Raw genomic sequence first — 22,425 nt, forward strand, 5'->3', positions numbered from 1 at the left:
AATTACATACAAATATACCTAAATATAGACACGCATGCAAACACCTGTCCTGCACACAACCATACGTGCCTCAGGGAGTGTATCAACATATTTCTATTAAACGTACATCTTTTTCACTCATATAGTTTTTGTGTAGTATTCCACATGAATATTGGTAGAACAAGAAAATAGTCTTTGAAGCTTTTACTATCATTTGTCAATCTTTAGCATAACAAAAAAGGAGACCTATTCTTGTTGTTTTTATCTTGAATTATCTGTAAAAATATTTTTAACTAAATTCTTTTAAAAGATTGTGTCTTGATATTTTATTCATTATTTTTTAATAATCATAATTATTGTTGTAATGTCATAATAACCAAGAGTATATAAAATCGAGCGGTCTCACTTTTTAAGTCTATATATCAGGTACAGTAAGGGTGTGCATTTCTGTTGATTTCGTCATGCCTGGGGTGTGCTGGGGTGCTCTTTTTTCTTTCATCTCTCTATCATTTGTAGAGGCTGGTTTGGTTTTTTCCTGTTTGGACATTTAAGACATTGCAGAAATTACAACATGATTTTCTGTAAAGTTGCTTTGAAACGATATGTATTGTGAGAAGTGCTACACAAATAAAAATGACTTGACTTGAAATGACAGGGCAGGACTGTCTATATGTCAGGTCTCAGTTTAACAATTTCTGTTAAGTAATTAGCTTTGTCATGACTGTGGCCATTCCTGTTATGCAGTACATTTTCATGTTTTTTAATATATTGGATAAAATATCCATGCATTAATATACTGGATAAAATATGAAACTTGCACATTTTAAAGATGCAAATCATGTTTTCTTTTTTTTTTTCTTTTTTCTTTTTTTTTTTTTTTTGATCACAATATCACAATTAAGTGAACATAGCCATTGGGGTGAATTTAAAGGTGCACTCAGTAATGTGTGTGTGTTTGTGTTGTCTTGCACTTACAGTGACACCTAGTGGCTTGGATGCAACATTATGTTTCAGATGCATTTGTATACATTTACTATTCACAGTCAGCCATGATTAATTGAATCCATGAGTGAAAGTGTCAAATATCAGGGTTGTAACTGAGATTAAGCAAGTAGTGTTTGTCTGGTCATGTGATTCTAACTTGGCAGCCCCCCTGACGTGACCCTCTCCATGTAGAATAAAACAGCTTTTATAAGGTAACAAATATGACTGGAGTCATCATCTCATGTGAGTGGTTATGATTTTATACATATATTGTAAAATTACAATTCCATTCTATAGGAGTAAAACTTTTTTAATGAGGAAAAGAATTACTGACTTTTTATAACTTTACCACTTTCATTTGAGTGAATGTTGCCATGACTGCCATGTCCCCATGTGCTATGCACTAACTTCTAAAATGAAAAACTGGGACTGGTGTTTCTTCATTTGTTCAGTTCTCTAAGTAAATATTTAAATTAGTAAGAAATGTATAGGCTTTTCATGTGTTCTAAACTTCCCCATCCATCCTTCTGGTCTTATGTAAGATCCTCTAGAAAGTGACATCACATTTAGTGGGAAAACAGCACAAACATCAGCAAGTATTAGCAAAGAATTTGATGAATTCTGTTACGTTTTGTGGTATTAGTTGGTTTTTCTCACTCTAAAACATTCCATCCTGTTTGATTAAATTACAGAAATCACTATGATAAATACAAATTTGAAAAGATGGGTAACTTTAGCTCTTTATTCCATCCTTTTAGATTCCACCCCGTTTAATTTTCTTGCCATTGTGTGAACAATCAAGTAATAAAAGGCTGAAAGGCCTGAGATTTCTTCTGAAAGTTTGATGTACCCTTAAATTACAACACAACTATATTCTTTTCAAGTGTTACAAAAGTTCATATGTACTGCATAACAGGAATGACCCAATGAATACCTCAACCCATGCCACACACATAAAATAATAAATATAAGTGGCTTAATACTTACACCTGTTACTGATTTAGGGCTTACATCACAGTCCTGGCCAGTGGGAAGAAAATTAGATCCAGTTTTGCTTTTTAACCAGAAGGTTTTCTGAGTTCCCTTTCCCTAAAGATCACACAGTGATGAATTCAGAAGCATATGGCATTAGACAATAGACACTGTTTCAACAGTAGAATTATACAAACCTTGATTTCAATATCGCCCCTCTCCTCCAATTCAAACTTTCCAGTCTTAATGAGAATATCAGCAGTACTCTGAGAGATATGAATTCTCATTGCTGAAAAAAGAAAGCAGGAATCAACTTCTTAGAATACATAAACCACAATTTCAACAGATTTTACTCATAAGGCTTAAATAGAGTCAACCCTCTTAAACAACAGTTGATGAAAATATGTCAAAAGAATTTACGAAGACTGTTGCTTTCCATCCTGGAAGCCGTGTTCACTGTATCTCCAAACAAACAGTATCGTGGCATTGTACTACCCACAACTCCAGCAACCACTGGGCCTATAAATGTTAAACACAAAAGATTATTACGACCTTATTTTCTTTGAGATTGGGTTTGTATCTTTCATAGATATACAGTTAATGTCACCTATAGTATATAGTACAAATACCAGAATTAATCCCAATCCGTAGGGCCAGTTTCTCAGTAGGCAAATGTCTAATTTTGAACCTTTTGATGGCGGAGAGAAAGTGGAGGGCCATAGTAGAGATCTCCTCTGCATGAAGAGTACCATTACTGATAGGCAGCCCACTGGCCACCATATATGCATCCCCTATGGTCTCCACCTATTGGAGAAATGACATCACAAAATTAAGTTAAAGGGATAGTTCACCCAAAAATGAATGGGTACCAACATTTTGAAGCTCCAAAATCCACATAAAGGGAGCATAAAAGTAATCGATATGACTCCAGTGGTTAAATTAATATCTTCAGAAGTGGTATGATAGGTGTGATAGATAAATATTTAAGTAATTTTTTTTGTCAGAAATTCTCTCTCCTGCCCAGTAGGGGGCGATATGCACAAAGAATATGAATCACCAAAAACAGAAGAAGGAGAAAGTGAAAGTGAAGGAAAAAGGACCTAAATATTGATCTGTTTCTCACCCACACCTATCATATCGCTTTAGAATATATGGATTTAAACACCAGAGTCGTCTGGAGTACTTTTATGTTGCCCTTATGTGGATTTTGGTACTTCAAACTTTTGGCACCCATTCACTTGCATTGTATGGACCTACAGAGCTGAGATATTCTTCTAAATGTCTCGGTTACGAACGTAACCTTGCTTCCCTGAAAGGGAATGAGATGTTGCGTAATGACGCAATTGGGACTACGTCAGTTTATTGGCTGATAGCGCTTAAGCAACGCCCATAGGGAGCCACGTCACAGGCTCTATATAGGCGAGCGCTTGGCACCATCTCGCCAGATTTTCTGTAAAAGGCACGAGCCTATGCAGCAATTAGAAAGTATGGCCAGCTACGCAACATCTCGTTCCCTTTCAGGGAACCAGGGTTACGTTCGTAACCAAGACATTCCCTTTCAAGGAAACAACAATGTTGCGTAATGACGCAATTGGGACAAGATACCATCATGCCATGCGAACAGTAGCTGCCAACTCTCTAAGCCTGTGTGGCAAGCTTACAGCAGTGCACAAGCGAGCTAAAGAAATAGAAATCTCAAAAACGTACTCCTGATCCAACAGAGAGAACTTGGGAAGCAGGAGACAAACTCTCGTCTAAATTATGCGGAGAGGACAATCCTGCCGCCATACAAGTGTCTTCCAAGGACGCACCTCTAGCCAATGTCCATGAGGATGCCATGCTCCTTGTAGAATGGGCTTGAAAACCCAGAGGCAAAAGCAAACCATGCGCCCTCTTAAATGATGCCAATGCTAATAATAGGTCCATTTTAAGAGTCAGAAATGTATCAGATACTGATGTTAAAGGCTCGAACAGAGCAGCCGAGAGCGACTCGAACACCATAGATAAATCCCATACAGGGACGCAGACGGGACGAAAAGGTCTAAGCCTGCGTGCTCCGTGCATAAAAAGAGAGACAAGAGAATGTCTTCCAAAAGAAATTCCATTCACCAGCGCATGCTCAGCCGCTATAGTGGCCACAAACACTTTAAGCATTGCTGGGGTAACCCCGGTCCCAAAACACTCTTGCAAAAAAAATCCTGTACTGAACCAACCGGGAAGTGGACTGGATCCTCACTTCGCGCTGCACACCAAGAGGCGAAAATACGCGATTTAAATGTATATAACCTTTTCTAGCATTTAAGATGGTATCAACCACAGTGGGGATAAACCTCAAAAGAGGGCCCCTTTGAGGGGCCAAACACACAGTTTCCTTAACTTGACTGACTCTGACTGGGTTCTCCCAAGGCATTCTCTCCAGAAGAGAGACCAGATTTAAAAACCATACTTGAGATGGGCAATACGGTGCCACTAACAGAAGCTGAACATGATCCTCCTGAATCCTCTGCAGAACCGAGTGCAGTAGGTTGATCGGTGGAAATGTGTAAAGACATGCTGTCGGCCACTGATAAGCCAGTGCATCGATGCCCAGCAGTGCCGGGTGCGAGAGAGAAAACCAGAAGGGACAGTGTGACGTCTTGCTTGACGCAAACAGGTCCACTTCCGCTCTGCCAAACCTCATCCAGATTAATTCTACAATCTGCTGGTGTAATGTCCATTCTCCAGGCAACAGAACCTGTCTGGACAGGAGATCCGCCTCCAAATTAAACCGGCCCGGAACATATTCTGCTCATAGAGACAGCACATTGTCCTGTGCCCACAGAAGAATGCAAAGTGCCAGCCTTAGCATTGCATGAGAATGCACCCCTTCCTGACGGTTGATGTAGCCACCAACTATCTGTTGTCATTCAGATGAGGACATGACTGCCCCTAATTTCCGGAAAGAAAAACCTCAAAGCTAACAGCACTGCTAGCATCTCCAGACAGTTTATGTGCCAATTCAGCTGCTGACCCCTCCATACTCCTTAAGCAAGATGGTTCTCATACACAGCACCCCAACCCATAGAGGAGGCATCTGTCGTTATCACCTTGCGACAGACACACCTGTCCCAACAGAACACCCATCCACAGAAAGCGGTTCCGCTTCTATGGTCACAGGGCTTGGTAGCACCCACATGTCACTCTGATGGGACGAAATGCATGCGTCAGTGGTTGAAATCCCTATATGGAGTTCATCCAACACTGAAAAGGTCTAACATGCAACATGCCCAGGGGAATAACAGCAGATGCCATGATCAAAAGCCCCAAAAGTCTGTGAAATATTCTCATAGGGGGAACGTGTCCCACTTTGAACATCGCTAGACACTGGCGGAATGACAGAACGCAAGTTGGAGGCAGGTGTGTCGGAATTGTCTGCAAGTCTAGCTCCACTCCTAGAAATAGCATCTGTTGCCTTGGCAACAAATTGCTCTTGTCTAGGTTGACTTGCAGCCCTAGATTGTTCAAGTGACTGAGAACAACATCTCTGTGTTTGGCAGCCAAACTCTCTGAGTGAGCTAATACCAACCAATCGTTGAGATAATTCAAAATGTGGATGCTCTGAAGCCAAAAGGGCATCAGTGCTGCATCCATGCAACTTGTGAACATACGAGGTGCTAACGCAAGTCCGTGAAGAAGGATGCAAAATTGGTTCACTTTGCCCCCAAAAGCGAACATGAGAAAACGCCTGTGCCTTAGCATAATTTGAATGTGGAAATAAGCAAACTTCAAATCTATCATCACAAACCAGTCCCCTGGCTGCACTTGTGACATTATGCTGTAAAACAAAAACACATTCTCTCTCATTCAGATTACCCAATTCGGAACACTGCTGCCAAGCCGTCACACGGGTAGACAGGGGAACTAATTCATGATTCTCTATTGCAGTGCAATGAGTAACCACTAGAAAGCACTCTTGGCTTACCTTTGAAGGCCGCCTTGCAATCAGCGGCACAGTGGAGGGAAGTCCTTGTGCCTCCATCACTGTGACTGATTGAATGAGGTTTAACAATGTTTGCCTTATTACATTTAGGCATTATGACTGTCGTCCTGAAGTGTGCTTACAGCAGGAACGTTTACAGAATAAATGATCTTTCCTTGTGTTTTGAAAGGGAAAGAGTGTATGAACATTGGGGAAGAGCATTTACACTTATTGTACATCGAATTCCGTTATGCCTGTCCCGTGGCCATGGGGACAGAGGCTGAATTTGATCAGGCAATTATAAAAAGAGGTAACTTTGAATGTATTTACAGCAGAGGACACCAGATAAACCATCTTCCCAAGCATAGAACGGGGAAGAATGTGCAAACATGGAGGGAATTGAGAGCAAGCAGGTTTGCTGCAACAGCCCCAGCATTTATTATGGGGGAACAGTGTGTGATATTTATGAGTGTGTAATTCGTGAATACTTGTAATTAATTATACATTGAATTCCATTATGCCTGTCCCGAGACCCTTTGCCAAGGGGACAGAGGCTGAATTTGATCAGGCAAATATAAAAATGGGTCACTCTGAATGTATTTACAGCAGAGAATGCCAGATAGCCCATCTTCCCTAGCATTAGAACGGGGAAGAATGTGTGAACATGGGAAAGAAATTAACATTAATTGTACTTTTTTTTAAACTCACTCCTCAGCGTAAGTCGCGGGGGGAAACCGAGCCATAACCTACCTTTGATAGGTGAATTTTGATACTAATTTGCCTCCATTTATAAAGTATGACCCAATGGTTTCTTAAGCAGAAACTATAATCCAATCCATACATAAATTATGATATGTTTGGTCCTCCATACACAAATCATGAACTACTCGATCATCCATACACGCTAAATCTCGAGTGTCCGATGCGTATCAAATGGCAAAGCAAGTGCGTTACCGACAGAGAACACATAACACAATTATGTGGGTGCTCGCCCTCACGGGGGCCACGCCCAGTGCCTCATTACGCTTCTGTTAACTCTCTAGGGCGACAAAATAGGAGAAATTAGGTCTTTTAAATAAGTGCCTACCTTTTCCATTGTTCCCGCGATGAAATACCTCCAAACCAGCGTTTTCTTGATGGAAAATGGACTGCGTGACGCGTAACGGTGCCGAACTAGGCTGCACACAGGATAAATGAGCATGTCTCGATGGCGAGAATGGTGCATCCGTTCAGAGGGAGAGAGAAACACAAGGCAAAGTCCGATGCCAGTCCTCAATCCTTCTTCTTATGACAAGAGCCGGAGCCTAAAGGCTCACATGGCTCCTTTCAAAAACTGCATGGTTTGACAGAGCCTCGATGTGGCCCATCGGGCCAGTTTAACAATGCGGTTGAATCCCCACACAAGCTGCTCATTTCCAATGACGTCCTCAAGAGTTGTCACTCAAAAGGGAGAACATAGTCCTCGCTTTGGCATGAGTCACTAGTAACCAACAAGGGCTTAGACAAATTTGTGCACTGAAGTAAGAAAATCTGGTGCCAATCACTCGCCTATATAGAGTCCATGACGTGGCTCCGTATGGGCGTCACTTAAGCACCATTAGCTAATAAATTAGCGTGATTGTATACAGGCTTCAGACCACGTGAGACCACTGATGTAGTCCCAATTGTGTCATTATCAACGTTGATGTTTCCTTGAAAGGGAACTTAATTTGGGTTTTGCTGAAGAAATAATGTCATACACATCTGAGATGGCCTGAAGGTGAGTAAACAACGACAGAATTTTCATTTTTGGGTGAACTAACCCTTTAAGTAAAAGTGAGTGAACTGGACATAGCAAAACCTGTTCATGTTATTTATTCAGAGTCTCTCTGCTTATATCAGGGTGAGAATTGCTTTATTTACCTTGTAGACATCATATAGCTTGATTATCTCATCAAAAAGACTGTAGAGGTCATTAAGGAGGTTGACCACCTCCAGAGCTGAGCTGATGGAGCACATGGTGGTGAAACCCACAATGTCTGAGAAAAAGATGGTCACCATGTCATAACTTCTGGGCTCCACTGAGTTCCCAGCCATTAGCTGCTCGGCAATATACCTGAAAGAACACATTACTTTCATTGAAAATATACAGCAGGTATATAAGTAGTAGACGCAAAACATGTCCATACACTTTTTATTATTATTATTATTTTTTTTAATCAACATCAGAATATATAAGGGAAATTGTAAATCTTAGGTCTCAAACTGGTCAACATTTTTTTTTTTTTCAAACACCTTTTGCTGATCATTCTAGATGGTGCTACAGTGTGAAATATTCTCTGTAGTCACTCGATTAATATAATAAAAGCTGCATGCCTGTACAAAATAATTATATTACAATTTTAAAATGCTTTTTTAGAATTTAGCACATGAATGCAGGACATGCAAAATTCCATATAAACTATGTATGAACTTTTGATGGGAACATAAACATATTATATTGTTGATACTAGCCCACTGTATTTATTATTAGAAACTGTGTATTGTTCACAACAGGACGATGATTGAAATTTGTTCATTAAAATTATTTTTGGTCACAAATGTTTTTTTTTTTTTTTACCAGTGGTTCGAAAAAGGGCTGAAAATACATTAACAAAATATCACTGTCGCAATGATACTATAACTCACTGTGATGTTTACCTGGGCAGCATGCTAGAGAGGAGCTTATCTGCTCTACTCTTTTCTGCTGTGAGCTGATTGGTTCTCTCCTCCACTACTTCTTCCAGATGATTGGCATATTTCTCAAGTTTGCTCACCATGTTGTCCAGGATGTTGGCATGGCTGGAAATTGATAAAGCAGCCCAGAGTCTAATTTAATACATGTTTGAAAAGGCAGGTTTACTCTTTATAAAGCATGTTGGAGTTATTGTCTTGAATTTATACCTTTCAGGGCTGGCCTCCCGCAGGCGTCTCCTGATACTGCTGAATGGAGGTCTGTGGTCTGGGTTCTCACTCCAGCAGGCCTTTAGCAAAGGGATCAGACGTTCATCACAGATATCAGCAGATAGTGTTGGTCTGAGGGGCTCCTCGTTCATAGGGGTCCTTAACTGCTTGATAATCTCTAAAAACATAATAAAGCACATAATCAGAAAGGTCAGACTAGTAAAACTAGTGCGTAAAACTAGAAATCAGCAACACATTCAGTGGCCAAAAATAGTAATTGGGCAAATTTAATTAAATAACAAAATATCAAATCATGTGGCATCTATTTGCAAATAAAAAATTATTTTCTTAGAACTAATGTCACTTTTCTTAGACATTTTTACAATTACTTAGGACATAGTGTCCTAAGGTCATTTTAGTGGATGTGTAAAGTCAGTTCCCCTCAAGTTCACACAGCTGTAGTTCATCACATTAACTATAACCATTTACACTAATGTGCATCGTTTTGTCTTTTGTTTTGAACAGTATATCATTTATTACATCATATAAACCTAGCAAACCTATTATGTGAAATGTTGCTTGGAAAAATGTGCTTGTGCTATCTTTCTTGAAATGAAATTCCACTTGGTTTGATATTTTACTTTATAATGCAATGAAATTCATACATTATTAAATGTGGCTTACATGTCTAAATGTTATTTTGGGCCACTATATGTCACATCATACAACTGCAAACAATACCTTTTGGTTCTAGATGAATGTCGTGGTACGGGCCCACCTCCGTACTGTACATCAGCTCTCGCATAATTATGGCAAAGCTAAAGATGTCTCCTTTCTGCGTGCCATTGAAAGGGTAGTAGGCTTCTCTCAAAAACTCTGGAGCTGTCCAATACATCTCCTCATACTTTGGATTCTCCAGTGGGATCAGTCTGTATTTTGTGCCATGTTTGAACTCCCACAAGCCAAAGCCAGAGAGCTTGATCTGTAGCCTGCTGTCCACCAGACAAGTACTGGGTCTCAGATTTCCATGAGACTTCATACTGCTCTTATGTATGTACTCCATACCCTTCAGAGAGCATAACCCAATAAAACACCTTACAATGGTACAAAGGTTGACCAGTTTTATTCTAAAGCAAAATGCTTTATACGCACATTATTAACATCTAATATACATCTAGAATAAATCTAACAGACTTTATTGTGGTTCATGTTTATAATGAAAACAAAATTGCCAGTGGGGTAATAAAATAACCTTAATTCAAGATAGATTCCCTGAAAACAATCTTATTGTCTCACAAAATTTTGCTTATTAAGTAACTTTGTCTTGTTTTAAGGATGTTTTGAAAGTAATCAAGACAAAAATGCTGATGAAAAATATGTTTGCAGTGTAATGCAATGAACGGCATTACATTGAAACAACATACTCACATTAACAATGTCATAGGCAAAGGACAATTTGAACATCCAGTCCAGCTCAATTTCACTGTTCCCCAGAACATCCTGATGTTTTAGAAGCAGAATAACAGATATGATGAGGGGCTGATGGACCTTAAACTTGAACTAAAAGCAAAACATTTCATAAAGGTTTCAATCATATTCCTAACAGATGATTCCTAATTAAGAGTAGACGCTCACCTTTAAACTTCCTTTCTTGCAGTACTGCATGACAATACAGACATTTGGCGGCTCAATACACACACCGAAAAACTGTACAAGGTTCTCATGTTTCATCTCTCTCATCTACAGGAGGAACAAGCAGATGAATTTACACTCTAAGTGTTGGCCTATGATTCAGTCTAGTTGCCACGTGGAGGTAAGAAACTCTGAAAATTTTACCACATTGAACTCTGCGATGACTGATGGTTTCTTGATATCAGTGAGGGTTTGATTTTTCAAGTATTTTATGCCCACCTTGTTTCCCTGCACCATGAGCAAAGTAAGGGTGTTAGTTTAAATAATTACTGGGTTTGTACATTACATTCAATAAGTTGTGTCCAGAAGGTAACCCTCCGGTTGCTGAACGTTTATTGTGTTTATTTGGAGTCTTACAGAAACCCTACTACTCCTGAACCTAAATCTAACCTTAACCCTACTCTTAAAGGGATAGTTCACCTAAAAATGAAAATTTTCTCATCATTTACTCACACTCATGCCATCCCAGATGTGTGTCTTTCTTTCTGCCGCAGAACAAAAACAAAGATTTTTAGAAGAATATCTCATCTCTGTTGGTCCTTACAATGCAAGTAAATGGTGATCAGACCTTTGTAGCTCCAAAAATCACATAAAGGGAAAATAGAAGTAATCCATAAGACTCCAGTGGTTAAATCCATATCTTCAGAAGCAATATACTGTAATAGGTGTTGGTGAGAAACTGATAAAAATTTAAGTCCTTTTTTTCTCTAAATCTCCACTTTCACTTTCACTGAAAGTCACATGTGGTGCCTGTTTAGTTTCACTTTCACATCTGAAAGTGAAAGTTTAAGTGGAGACTTAGAGGGTGAGTAAATGATAAGAGAATTTTCATTTTGGGTCGAAATATTCTTTTAAATCTAACCCTAATCCTAAACCTTAGTAACAGAGAACAAAACTTTTGCGAGACTTTGGCTACTGGAGGGTTCCCTTCTAGACACAGCCTGTTCTATATTCAGTACATTCTTGCCAGGGTTTATAATGAACACTTGCCAAGTTCCAAATGCAAGTGAGTAAATAAAATGGCCAGTTGGTCAGTAACTTTATTAGGAACTGCAACATTACATAGTTTAAATCAAATTCAAACCAAATACATACAAAAACAGTCTACAAAAGAAAACTGTCGTGAATTGTGCATTGGCTAAGAACTTTTACTGCTGTTAAAAAAATTCCATAGTAAGTTTATCTAGGATGCCTAAAGTTATTTTTTTCCTCCAGAGATTCATATGGTGAACACACATGTAGAATATTCCTAATTTTTTTTTTATTTCAGACCGAATGCCTCCATTAACACTGAGAACACATGCACCTGATAGAGAGCAATAGTGGTGTAGATGGTTTCTTTGCAGCTTCCTCTCAGACTACAGCTGTTTGAGGAGAAAATGGACTGAGAGCCTTCACTTCCACCTTTGGTTGGTGTTGTGCTAACAGATAGTGTTTGTGTTCCCTGTAAAACACACTTTATTACTACATATGATATCTTTTAGTAGCCTGAGAGTATGTGTGAATATGTGTTGTCGATTTCATCTTACTTTGGGCTCTCTGAGGATAGTTATGTCACTGTAGTTTATGAGCCACCAGTTAGACTCATCCAGGCGGGTTTGAAGACGAATCTTCTGTAAGGTCAGCAATGTGACCAAGACCACAGCTGACACTCCAAACACAGGCAAAGCCACCAACAGAACCAGAAGAGATATCTCTGTAATATAATTGTGCAGACAACAGGACTATTTGCTACATGTGAATAGAAATTTCAAGTGAAAGTAGTATAATAAACACTGAAAAAATGTTTTAGCGGGTCACCTAAAAATGTGCTTCATGTGGTAACATAAAAATAACTGTATGCAAAATCACACTCAGTTTAGTCAAAAATCTGATTTCTGACTGAATCCACTTGAATACATTAATCTCTTGATTTTCAGGACTCCCTGCTGAGCTTCAAAAACTGATAAAGCACATTAAGCTTGCTTAAAAGATCGATCTGTCGCCGAGGCGGGGTCTTGTGTTCTCTTCACGTGACCAATGAGCTTCTTCTTTTACTGAAGAACTGACAAGACGTCAAGCTGATCTGAACATTTTCATCCGAGATCACACTCAGCTGCATAGCATTACAATCGCTGATTGTAATCCATAGTGATTCTGTCACTAATGTGCACTCAGTATTTTTTCCTCATTTATTAAGGTTTACTCCTAAAGAACTGAATTGTAGTTTTGAAACATATGTATAAAATCATGACCACTCATATGAGATGAAGACTCCATTCATATCGGTAAACTTATAAAAGCTTTTTTACTCTACATGTAGAGGGTCCCCTCATGGGGGCTGCCATGTTAGGCTGACCACATGACCAGCCAAATACTACTTGTTTAATCTCAGTAACCACCCTGTCATGGGACACTTTCACTCTTGGATTAAATTAATCATGACCGACTGTGAGAAGTGAATTTCTACAGTGGCACTGGCAACTGAAAGCTATTGAGTTTGAATGATGCTGCATCCATGCCACTAGGTGTCAGTTTAAGTCTAAGACAACAAATAATAAAAAAAATTACTTAGTGCACCTTAATGGTTAAATCAGGTAGAAATAGATTCTTTAGGTAACAATTACATGTTTCCGTTTACAGTGTAGTATAATAAAGAAATGTACAGTATATAATAGTATAATAGAGACAGTAGTATACAGTAAACAGTATTTACCATTTTCTAACCATTCACAGAGCTCATTGTCGAAACCACAGGGTGGATTATCTGTTGGAGGTTTTCCAGTTGGCCAAACTACATTAGAAAACCTTGATGTGGGTCTTGCAAAAAAAAAAAAAGATTAAGTTATTTCATATAAATGTTGAGCTTGAATGTTTAGTTATGAATATCAGTAGTATTTTGTTCTTACTTGATCGTTTTTGTATGGCTGTCAAAGTCCAAAACAGGTACGAATTTTATCACATCTTCCATTTGCTGCAAGTCATACAGTGAATAGTCCAAGTTCCTCTCTCCATATTCATCAAAGTGAACCAGACCTGAAGCCCCTGTTGGAAAAACAAAGATTATTTTTGTTATATACAATGAATACAGTTTAGCAAAAATGAGAGGCTTTACAAACCTGCAAGTGCATCGAAAATTACCATAAAACCTGATGCTGGTCCTATCCCTAAGCTTTTTCAGAATCTCTCGTCCATGACTGATGTCTTTCCCATTTTTAAAGGCTTCTTTCAGACCCATTGCATAAAGCAGGACAGCATCATGTAAATAGACAGCGTAGGAGCTTACCTAAAATATCAAATACAAAATGGAAGCTAAATTAAATTTGAAGGGATGCTAAAAATGATTCCCCCACCACCAAAATATTCTCACCTCTTTTTCTGAGGACAGGTTGCTGTAAAAAGGGGCCCCTTTCAACCTCTCATAAGCCTGCTCGAAGAAGTCATAGTAGTCATATCCCTCATAGGACTTCTGAGCGAGTACAAACACCATCTCAAAGGCCTTACACATTGTTTGATTTAATTCACCTACAGAAGATTTCCACAGATTATCCTAAACAGAAAAAAAAGTGAGATCAGGTACAGTATTTAGGCTAAAGAGAATTGTCAGCAATGGAATCGGATTCAAATTGATATTCAGAATCATAGTCTAAACATAGTCAAATGATAGACATATAGAAGATAGACTTTGAAAGACAAAATTTTATAGACACATTTTGAAGCTTCAAAAGCACATAAAGGCAGTAGTGATTAAATCCATATCTTCAGAGCGATATAATAGGTGTGGGTGACAAAGTGTACAACATTTAAGTCCTTTTTTACTATCAATCTTCACTTTCACTTCTACATTCTTCTTCTTTTGTTTTTGGCGATTAACATTCTTCAAGCATATCACCACCTACTGGTCAGGAAGGAGAATTTAAAGTAAAAAAGGACCTAAACATTGGTCTGTTTCTCACACACACCTATCATATTGCTTCTGAAGATATAGATTTAACCACTGGAGTCATATGGATTACTTTTATGCTGCCTTTATGTGCTTTTGGAGCTTTAAAGTTCTGGTACACATTCACTTTCATTGTGAGGAACTACAGAGCAGAAAATGTTCTTCTAAAAATCTTTGTTTGTGTTCATCAGATGAAAGAAAGTCATACACATCTGGGATGGCATGAAGGTAAGTAAATGATGAGAGAATTTTCATTTTGGGGTGAACTATCCCTTTAAATAGCAAATATTGGTGCTTTGACAAAGTAACACTATTTAGAAGTCTTTTTACAAGCAAGGAAATATTGACCATAAAAAAAAATTTCACCAGCTGAAAGTGTATGAATTATAGAGAGTATTTGCTTTACTGTGACATGGCTACAGGCATTACACTGGTGAAAAATACTTTTTTGAGCAATTAAGACAATTAAATAATTTAATTGAATTATCATATATTAAAATTAACAATTTGTGTGCAAGTCATTACATTGCGTTTACATTATATGTTTAACATAGTATTCTTCTACAACACCAATTCTGAAAAAGTTGGGACAGTATGAAAAATGCAAACAAAAAGAAAAATGAGTGATTTGTACATTATAATCCCCCTTTGCTATATTGAAAGCACTACAGCTACGCATTATATGATGTTTTGACCTGTGAATTATTTTTATTTTTTTAATGTACAGTAATTTCAAATCAGATGATGGCAACACGCTCCAAAAAAGTTGGGACAGTTAAGTGTTTACCACTGTTAAACATCACCATTTGTTCTAATAACACTTATAAAGCATTTGGGCACTGAAGACACAAGTTTGTTAAGTTTAGAAAGTGGAATTTCCCCCCATTCATCCATTATGTAGGTCTTTAGCTGCACAATTGTATGGGGTCTTCATTGCCATATGGTGTGCTTCATAATGTGCCACACATTCCCAATTAGAGACTGGTCAGGACTGCAGGCAGGCCAACCTAGCACCCACACTTTCTGCTTACACAGCCATGCACTTGTATGCGGGCAGTATATGGTTTGAAGTTGTCCTTCTGCAAAATGCAATGACATCCCTGGAAAAGATGGTGCTGGATGGCAGTATATGTTGCTCCAAAATCTGTACATATCTGTCTGCATTCATGGTGTTCTCACAGATGTGTGAGTTACCATGCCATGGGCACTGACAAACCCCTGGCCCATAAAGACACTGGCTTTTGGACTTGATGCTAATAACAGCTTGGATGGTCCTTTTCCTCTTTGGCCCGGATAATACGACGGCTGTTTTTTTTAAAAAACGATTTGAAATGTGGACACTTTGGACCAAAAAACACAGTTCCACTGTTCTACTTTCCATCTAAGATGAGACCGAGAACAGAAAAGTCAGCAGCGCTTCTGGACAGTGTTGATGTAGGGCTTCTGCTTTGCATAGTAAAGTCTTACCCTGCATCTGTGGATGTAGCAGCGAGTGGTGCTGACTAACATAGGTTTACTAAAGTTATCCCAAGCCCATGTTCATGATATCCATTACAGATGAATGCCGTTTTTTAAGACAGTGATGTCTGAGGGACTATATTGTGCACTGTAAAGGGTTAAAATGACCAAATCCATCCAATTTGTCTTTGGGGAACATTGTTCTCAAAGTGCTAGATTATTTGCTGAAGCATCTCTTGGCAAATTGACAAGTCTCGAATGATCCTTGCTCTTGAAGGACTAGGCTGTTTTTGGAGGCTCCTTATACAGTGTACAGTACTATGACACAATTGCCTAACCCATTTAACATCTCCTGTTTCACATCGCCTTGTTATTTCAACTTGTCAAATTGTTATTAGTCTTAAATTGCCCATCTCAACTTTTTTGGAGCGTGTTGCAATCAACTGATTTGAAATTACCGTATATTTTCAAAAAAACAATGGAAAGGTAAAACATCATATAATGTGTAGTTGTAGTGCTTTCAATATAGCAAAGGCTGAATATAATTTACAAAGCACTCCTTTATGTTTTTATTCACATTTTTCATACTGTCCCAACTTTTTTGGAATTGGGGTTGTAGTTCACATTTAAGTATTCAGTCACTACACAACAGTTATACACAATCTACATCAATGACAAGAATCTTGTGATTTATACAGATTTGTCCTGGATATAACAGACTAGACTTGAGAGGATGGTAATCTTTATGTCAAATACAAATACGAATCTCTATCTACAAATGCAATATTGCATAGTAATAATATTTACGTTTCAATACATACATCTTTGTAAAATAAGTGTAAAAACACTTTTTTCATTGTAAACATTTTACGCTATGCTGTAGGTGTTCTTTTAAATAAAAACATTGTCGTAACCCATTCAAACCAGAAATTCACCTTCAGTTATTATTCATAATTGTTCAGTACAGTTCAGTACCAGCTCACTCACTTTGCCACTGACCTCAAACTGCTGAACGAGAAGGAAAACATACTCTCCATTCACCAGGCCCTGTCTCTGTGCTTCTATCATCAGAGCTGTGGAGTCCTCAGCATTAGCAAGCACAACCACCACTAGAACAAAAAGAATCACCATCAACATCTTATAACCTCAGAGAAAATATCAGCCAAGCTTAAAACCACAGAAGTCCTTCACTGAAATCAAATGACAGATGTAAAATGTTAAATTCACTATCAAAAGGGCATCTAGCCTGCACTATACATGAAGTGTGGGTTAACCACAATGCACATTTACCATGCAGTGACTTTGAAATTATTGTATATTAGTTATTTTGCAGGTTAAATTCACTATATTTTTGTCATTTAACCTCTTTAAAGTTGCAGTGTGTGATTTCTCCACCACAAGCACCACTAAATGGATTTGCAAAAATAGTGATTGTTTCATTTATTTTCCCTTTTGTAGTTTCTAAAAAAAAAAAAAAAAGTAAATTTCTCCATTCACTCCCCACGTATGCCGTTGGTCAAACAAACAGTAAGTCCAACCTCAAACTCATGCTATTGGTTGAGAATGTTGAGAAATGGTGCTGTGTTGGGCTGGCTGAGACCTCGCATAAACAATGTTTTGAAAGCACCACAGAATCACAGTGTTTACACTTTACTGGGAAATTAACCTACAAATAGCTTACTTACAGTTGTCTCTGTATATTAAGCTGGGGTAGCAGGAAGTATTTTAAAATCGAGAAAAAACTACACACTTCAGCTTTAAGAGTTACAGACCATGAGGGCATAAGGGCAGGATATGGTTGTGATCTTAAAGGTTTTAATGACTGAGGTGTAAACTCCACCCAGATATTAAAAGAGCTGAAAGATAAGGACTACTAATGGCTCACCTCTCGTAACCTTAGAAATGAGTTGTAAGTTTCTGTTTATCAATTCTGAGTCACTGGTATCAAACTTGATTCCTGCTGTCACTGTTACTCTGGCCTTGAGTTGCTGCTCCACAGACTTCCAAAGACCATCAACACTGTCCCATGTGTTTGTGTCTGCACCGCCTCCGATCATACCAACATATTTCCAACCAAAGAAATCCAGTGTTTTAACCAAGACTTCTCCAACCCTTTTAAGTGGAGGTACAATTTTGATATAGGTGTCATACACCAGAATATCATCCATTTTTGGTGTCTGGCCAACAAATGCAAACATTGGAATGTTCCATGTGGATGCAATTAGCCCAGTGACCTAGGGGACACAAAGAAATACAATTTGTTCAGAATGCATTATGGGAGTTTTAACATCACATTATTATCCATTTAGTAAATGCTTTCATAACCAATGTGACTTACTGTACAGACAGTACATTGGTTCTAGAGGAACTCTGGAGCAACTTTGGTTCAAGTTTGGTTCAAAGACCCCGGGCCCTTTTTTTATAAAGCTCTAAGCACTAAGCACAGTCCTGCATGATACGGCATATGCGCAAAGTCAAAGTGCTAATGTGCTTTGTCAAGTGCAGTTTCATTTGAAGGTTTTTTCTCTGGTTATTGCACCATCTGCGTCCTATTGTACAGTATAGTCCATTCTCTTAAGTACCATCAATATAAATAAAGATAGCACATTCATAAGAAGTTGGTAGTGTAAATGGGCTGGATGCTATAATTTAGAAGAAAAGAAATATGGACTTTTTGAGCATTAACTGTGTCCTTGCTGAATATCAGGCATATTTCTATGACAGCGACATGCTTCTTTTATGTGCAAGGAAAATGTGGTTCTTGCCAGGAACTGGATGTGAACTCCATGAAATTATAAAGAATGTTAATATAATTGATCAATTTTATCTACTGACACACAATTCATGGACATTGATTGTGTCGGCTTTCGAGGTAAGGCTGTGGATTTTTGCACACACTTCATTTCTACTGATCGATTTTGCTTTAAAAACAAAATTAATTTTAAAACAGACCAAAAATATTTATAACTCACATTATACTACTCAGATTTTTGTCCAATCAAATGCTTTCCAGAATGAGAATGTCCCTCCCAACAATAACAGCTACAGCCAACTAGCAATTTGCAAATCATGGTTCATGGCTGTGACATAGCTAAAGCCTATTGGCTATTTAAAAAAAAAGAACAAGACCCAAATTTCCTGTTCAAAAGGAAATACATCAACACAGGATATAAAACGACACGTTCAGCGATTTCATGGGGTCTTTTAGGGTGCAATGGTAGTAGCTTATGCACTGCACCTTCTAGGGTTTATCCCCTTTTAGTGAAGATCAGACTAGTCTACAAAGCCACACCATGTAATGTACAATATGTTTATATATTTAAAAAATAAACAAACATTTCTTTAATTTACCTGTATCAAAAAGTCAAAATAAGACACTTACTTCAGCCTCCTGAGGACAGGGTGGTCCAAACAGCGCTGAGACATTTTTGTCCATCACTTGTTCAATAAAAGCACGAAGTGAAATCTTTGCATTACAGTCTGTGTCTGTGTACACAAAATCAAAGGTGAAATTTCCACTGAAAGATGGATTTGTGTTGATCTTGTCTATGGCTATCTGCATTGCAGAGCCCAACCTAAGCACACTGAATGGGTAGGAAATGTTCCGAGGAGCTTGGAGCCCAACCGTGATCTTATACTGGGCAGTTTCTCTGTTGCAAACAACAGAGTTTGGAAGAGCTGTAAAAGCGACAAAAAACAGCACCCACCATTGTGTGGGTCCACTTGCTTCTGAATCAAATCCTCCTCTCATCCTACCTGCACAAACTTCAGTCTCATTGATCAGGTTTCAGAAATACAGAGAGATTTAAATGGACTCTGTCTTCCCTGGGGAAATTAATTCTAATCAAGGGTTTCTCTGGAGAAAGAGCACTTAGCACCCATAGTGCTTATTTTAAGTCAATTTTCACTGCAGATTTACATGACCATTTGAAATTCAAGTGCTCTGTCCTTCACCTTATTAACATTATTTTTGCCAAAAATGTTGTTTCTTCTCTAAGTTGTATGATAATATATGTGTGTGTGTGTGTGTGTGTGTGTGTGTGTTATTTGTAAAATGCAAGTTGCCTAATGACTGGGAATGATTGTTTCATGAATTATTAATAATAGCTTATGATAGCTAAGACAAATATAGGTGGATTGCAGAAAAACAAAATGTTCTGCAAATATATTCCAGATTGAGGTGAGATCTTTTTTTTTCCTCCCCAATTTGGAATGCCCAATTCCCAATGAGTTCTAAGTCCTCGTGGTGGCGTAGTGACTCGCCTCAATCCGGAGGCAGTTGCCTACAGACCACAGCGACCATGAGGAGGTTACCCCATGTGACTCTACCCTCCATAGCAACAGGACCAATTTGGTTGCTTAGGAGACCTGGCTGGAGTCACTCAGCACGCCCTGGATTTGAACTCACAACTCCAGGGGTGGTAGTCAGTGTCAACACTCGCTGAGCTACCCATGCCCCCAGGGTGAGATCTTTGATTAAAACAACCAAATTGAAATAGGCATTTGTTTAACAATGCATAATTACAATCATTGGTTTACAGTTAACAACTGAGATTAAAGGCCAGGATGTACTATTGCCTAGTTAGCTGAACTTGTTTTGTACATATACTTAAGTGAGCAATCACAAAGTACAGGCTGTTTACCTAATTTCCCTCTTGTTTATGGGGAAAGGTAAGAAGTTTTGAAACCTTTTGTATGAGTTTGATAGTGTTTGTATGTCATTTCAACTTTGACCTAAACAGGGTTGGGGAGTAACGGAATACATGTAATGGGATTACGTATTTCAAATACAAAATATAAGTAACTGTATTCCACTACAGATACAATTTAAATCATTGGTAATTAGAATACAGTTACATTCAAAAAGTATTTTGATTACAGAAGAGATTACTTTGCATTTTATTGTCATTTTATTTAGTGCTTTCAGATGGAAAACATTTATACATATAAATGATGCAAACCAAAGTGCATTTGAACAGCGGTGAAACACTTTCTCATGATGTGTTACATTCATACGAGCAGACAGAGAAGTAAGTTTGAAGTAAGTTTGGAGCAGAAGAAACAGAAATAAACCTTGTGTAAATTGTCAGCTTTACGCTAAGCTAAAATGCTATTTCTAGCCATTTTACATGCACGTTACCAGGCACGATCATATTTTTTATCAAGAAAATTCACGTTGGATCATTATTTCTTTTTTTCTAGTAAGACCTTTGATATTAGGGCAAAAATCGTATTCTTAATAATAATTTTTGAAATGTTTTCCTGTAAAAATATCTAAAAATCCTTAAAACAAGATCAGTTTGATTTATCTTGTTTTAGAAACAACACTGCATAAGACATTTAGGTTTTTCAGAGAATGTATTTTTAACATGTGTATTTTGTCTTACTGTACTGGCAGAGTTTTTATAGTCAAAACAAGTGAAAAAATCTACCAGTGCTGAAGAAGTAATCCAAAGTATTTAGAATACGTTACTGACCTTGAGTAATCTAATGGAATACGTTACAAATTACATTTAATAGCATGTATTCTGTAATCTGTAGTGGAATACATTTCAAAAGTAACCCTCCCAACCCTGGACCTAAATTGTACATCAGTAGTTAAGACTGAAGCCTTGACAGCTTCCATTCAGTTTATTTAGTTGCCTATTATCAGTACAGATTACAAAATCCAAAGGTGCTTCCATCTTATCTTGCATTACGGTGAAATGTCAAAGTTCAGCTGGGCTGCTCTTCCTAAACTGCTGCGATAATGATAATGAGGTAAGAAAACAGTGTGTTCATAAGGTCATGTTGTGTCATGCTTGACTGAAAGGCTGAAAGGTGTTAATGGGAAGTGTGATATGGTTGGCTTGGTGCCGCTTTCTTGTTAACAAGGGTTTTAGGGTCCCAGGGGGGTCCCTGGGGGCCACTTTAACCTGCAAAGCTGTAAATGATGGATTGAATCAGCAAGAAAATGTTACTGCAAACCACTAGAGAAAAAGGTAATCATACTTTATTCCTGCAAACAATATGTGAGTGGAACCAACTATTTTACTCAACTTCTGGTGCTTTCCACAATCAACTTCAATGAACTTCTTTGTGTAATTTTATAGGGATAGTTTAACCAAAAATGAATATTCAGTCACCATGCATTTACCCTGATGTTGTTCCAAACCCATATGTCTTTCTTTTGTGGAACACAGAAGTAGATGCTAGGCAGTATGTTAGTCTCAGTCACTATTCATTTTATTGCATCTTTTTCAATGAAAGTATATGTGGATCTCCTTTTGTGTTCAATGGAGGACAGAAAGTTATACAGGTCTGAAACAACATGAGGGTGAGTAAATGATGTCAGAATTTTCATGTTTGGGAGAACTATCTCTTTAAGTATTGTTTATGCATAAAATGTTTTAAAATTAATTAGGGCTTACCACAACACTGCAAGTATACAGTAGATCTATTGTGGTAGATATCTTAAACCGGACATGAAGCTGCAGCCATATTCGGATAATTTAGTTTTTAGATATCAGTGTTCTAGTGGACTGCCATTGATAGGAGG

The 22,425-nt window shown here is 38.1% G+C and overlaps 1 protein-coding gene across 3 annotated transcripts; it reads right to left on the reverse strand.

The window, feature by feature from the left end:
* Positions 1-373: 373 nt before the first annotated feature.
* LOC127426876 (guanylate cyclase 2G-like) lies at positions 374-19,811 on the reverse strand. 3 transcript variants are annotated; one of them, XM_051673950.1, is made up of 21 exons: positions 19,270-19,811; positions 17,773-18,121; positions 16,875-16,996; positions 13,857-14,036; positions 13,628-13,772; positions 13,396-13,531; positions 13,203-13,306; positions 12,037-12,203; positions 11,814-11,951; positions 10,652-10,735; positions 10,451-10,555; positions 10,244-10,315; positions 9,557-9,881; positions 8,816-8,993; positions 8,573-8,713; positions 7,796-7,988; positions 2,565-2,739; positions 2,356-2,454; positions 2,133-2,224; positions 1,951-2,052; positions 374-514 (listed from the first exon to the last, which is right to left on the reverse strand). In XM_051673950.1, exons 1-21 carry the CDS (start codon positions 19,636-19,638, stop codon positions 395-397), a joined length of 3,396 nt encoding a protein of 1,131 aa, XP_051529910.1. In that variant the 5' UTR covers positions 19,639-19,811; the 3' UTR covers positions 374-394. The 3 variants fall into 3 exon arrangements, with proteins under 3 accessions (XP_051529910.1, XP_051529909.1, XP_051529907.1); XM_051673949.1 differs by having other exon boundaries at positions 10,244-10,375; XM_051673947.1 differs by having other exon boundaries at positions 13,396-13,772.
* Positions 19,812-22,425: the final 2,614 nt, after the last annotated feature.

Source organism: Myxocyprinus asiaticus, chromosome 36 (genome assembly GCF_019703515.2).
Source record: "Myxocyprinus asiaticus isolate MX2 ecotype Aquarium Trade chromosome 36, UBuf_Myxa_2, whole genome shotgun sequence".
In the NCBI taxonomy this organism is placed as follows: Eukaryota; Metazoa; Chordata; class Actinopteri; order Cypriniformes; family Catostomidae; genus Myxocyprinus; species Myxocyprinus asiaticus.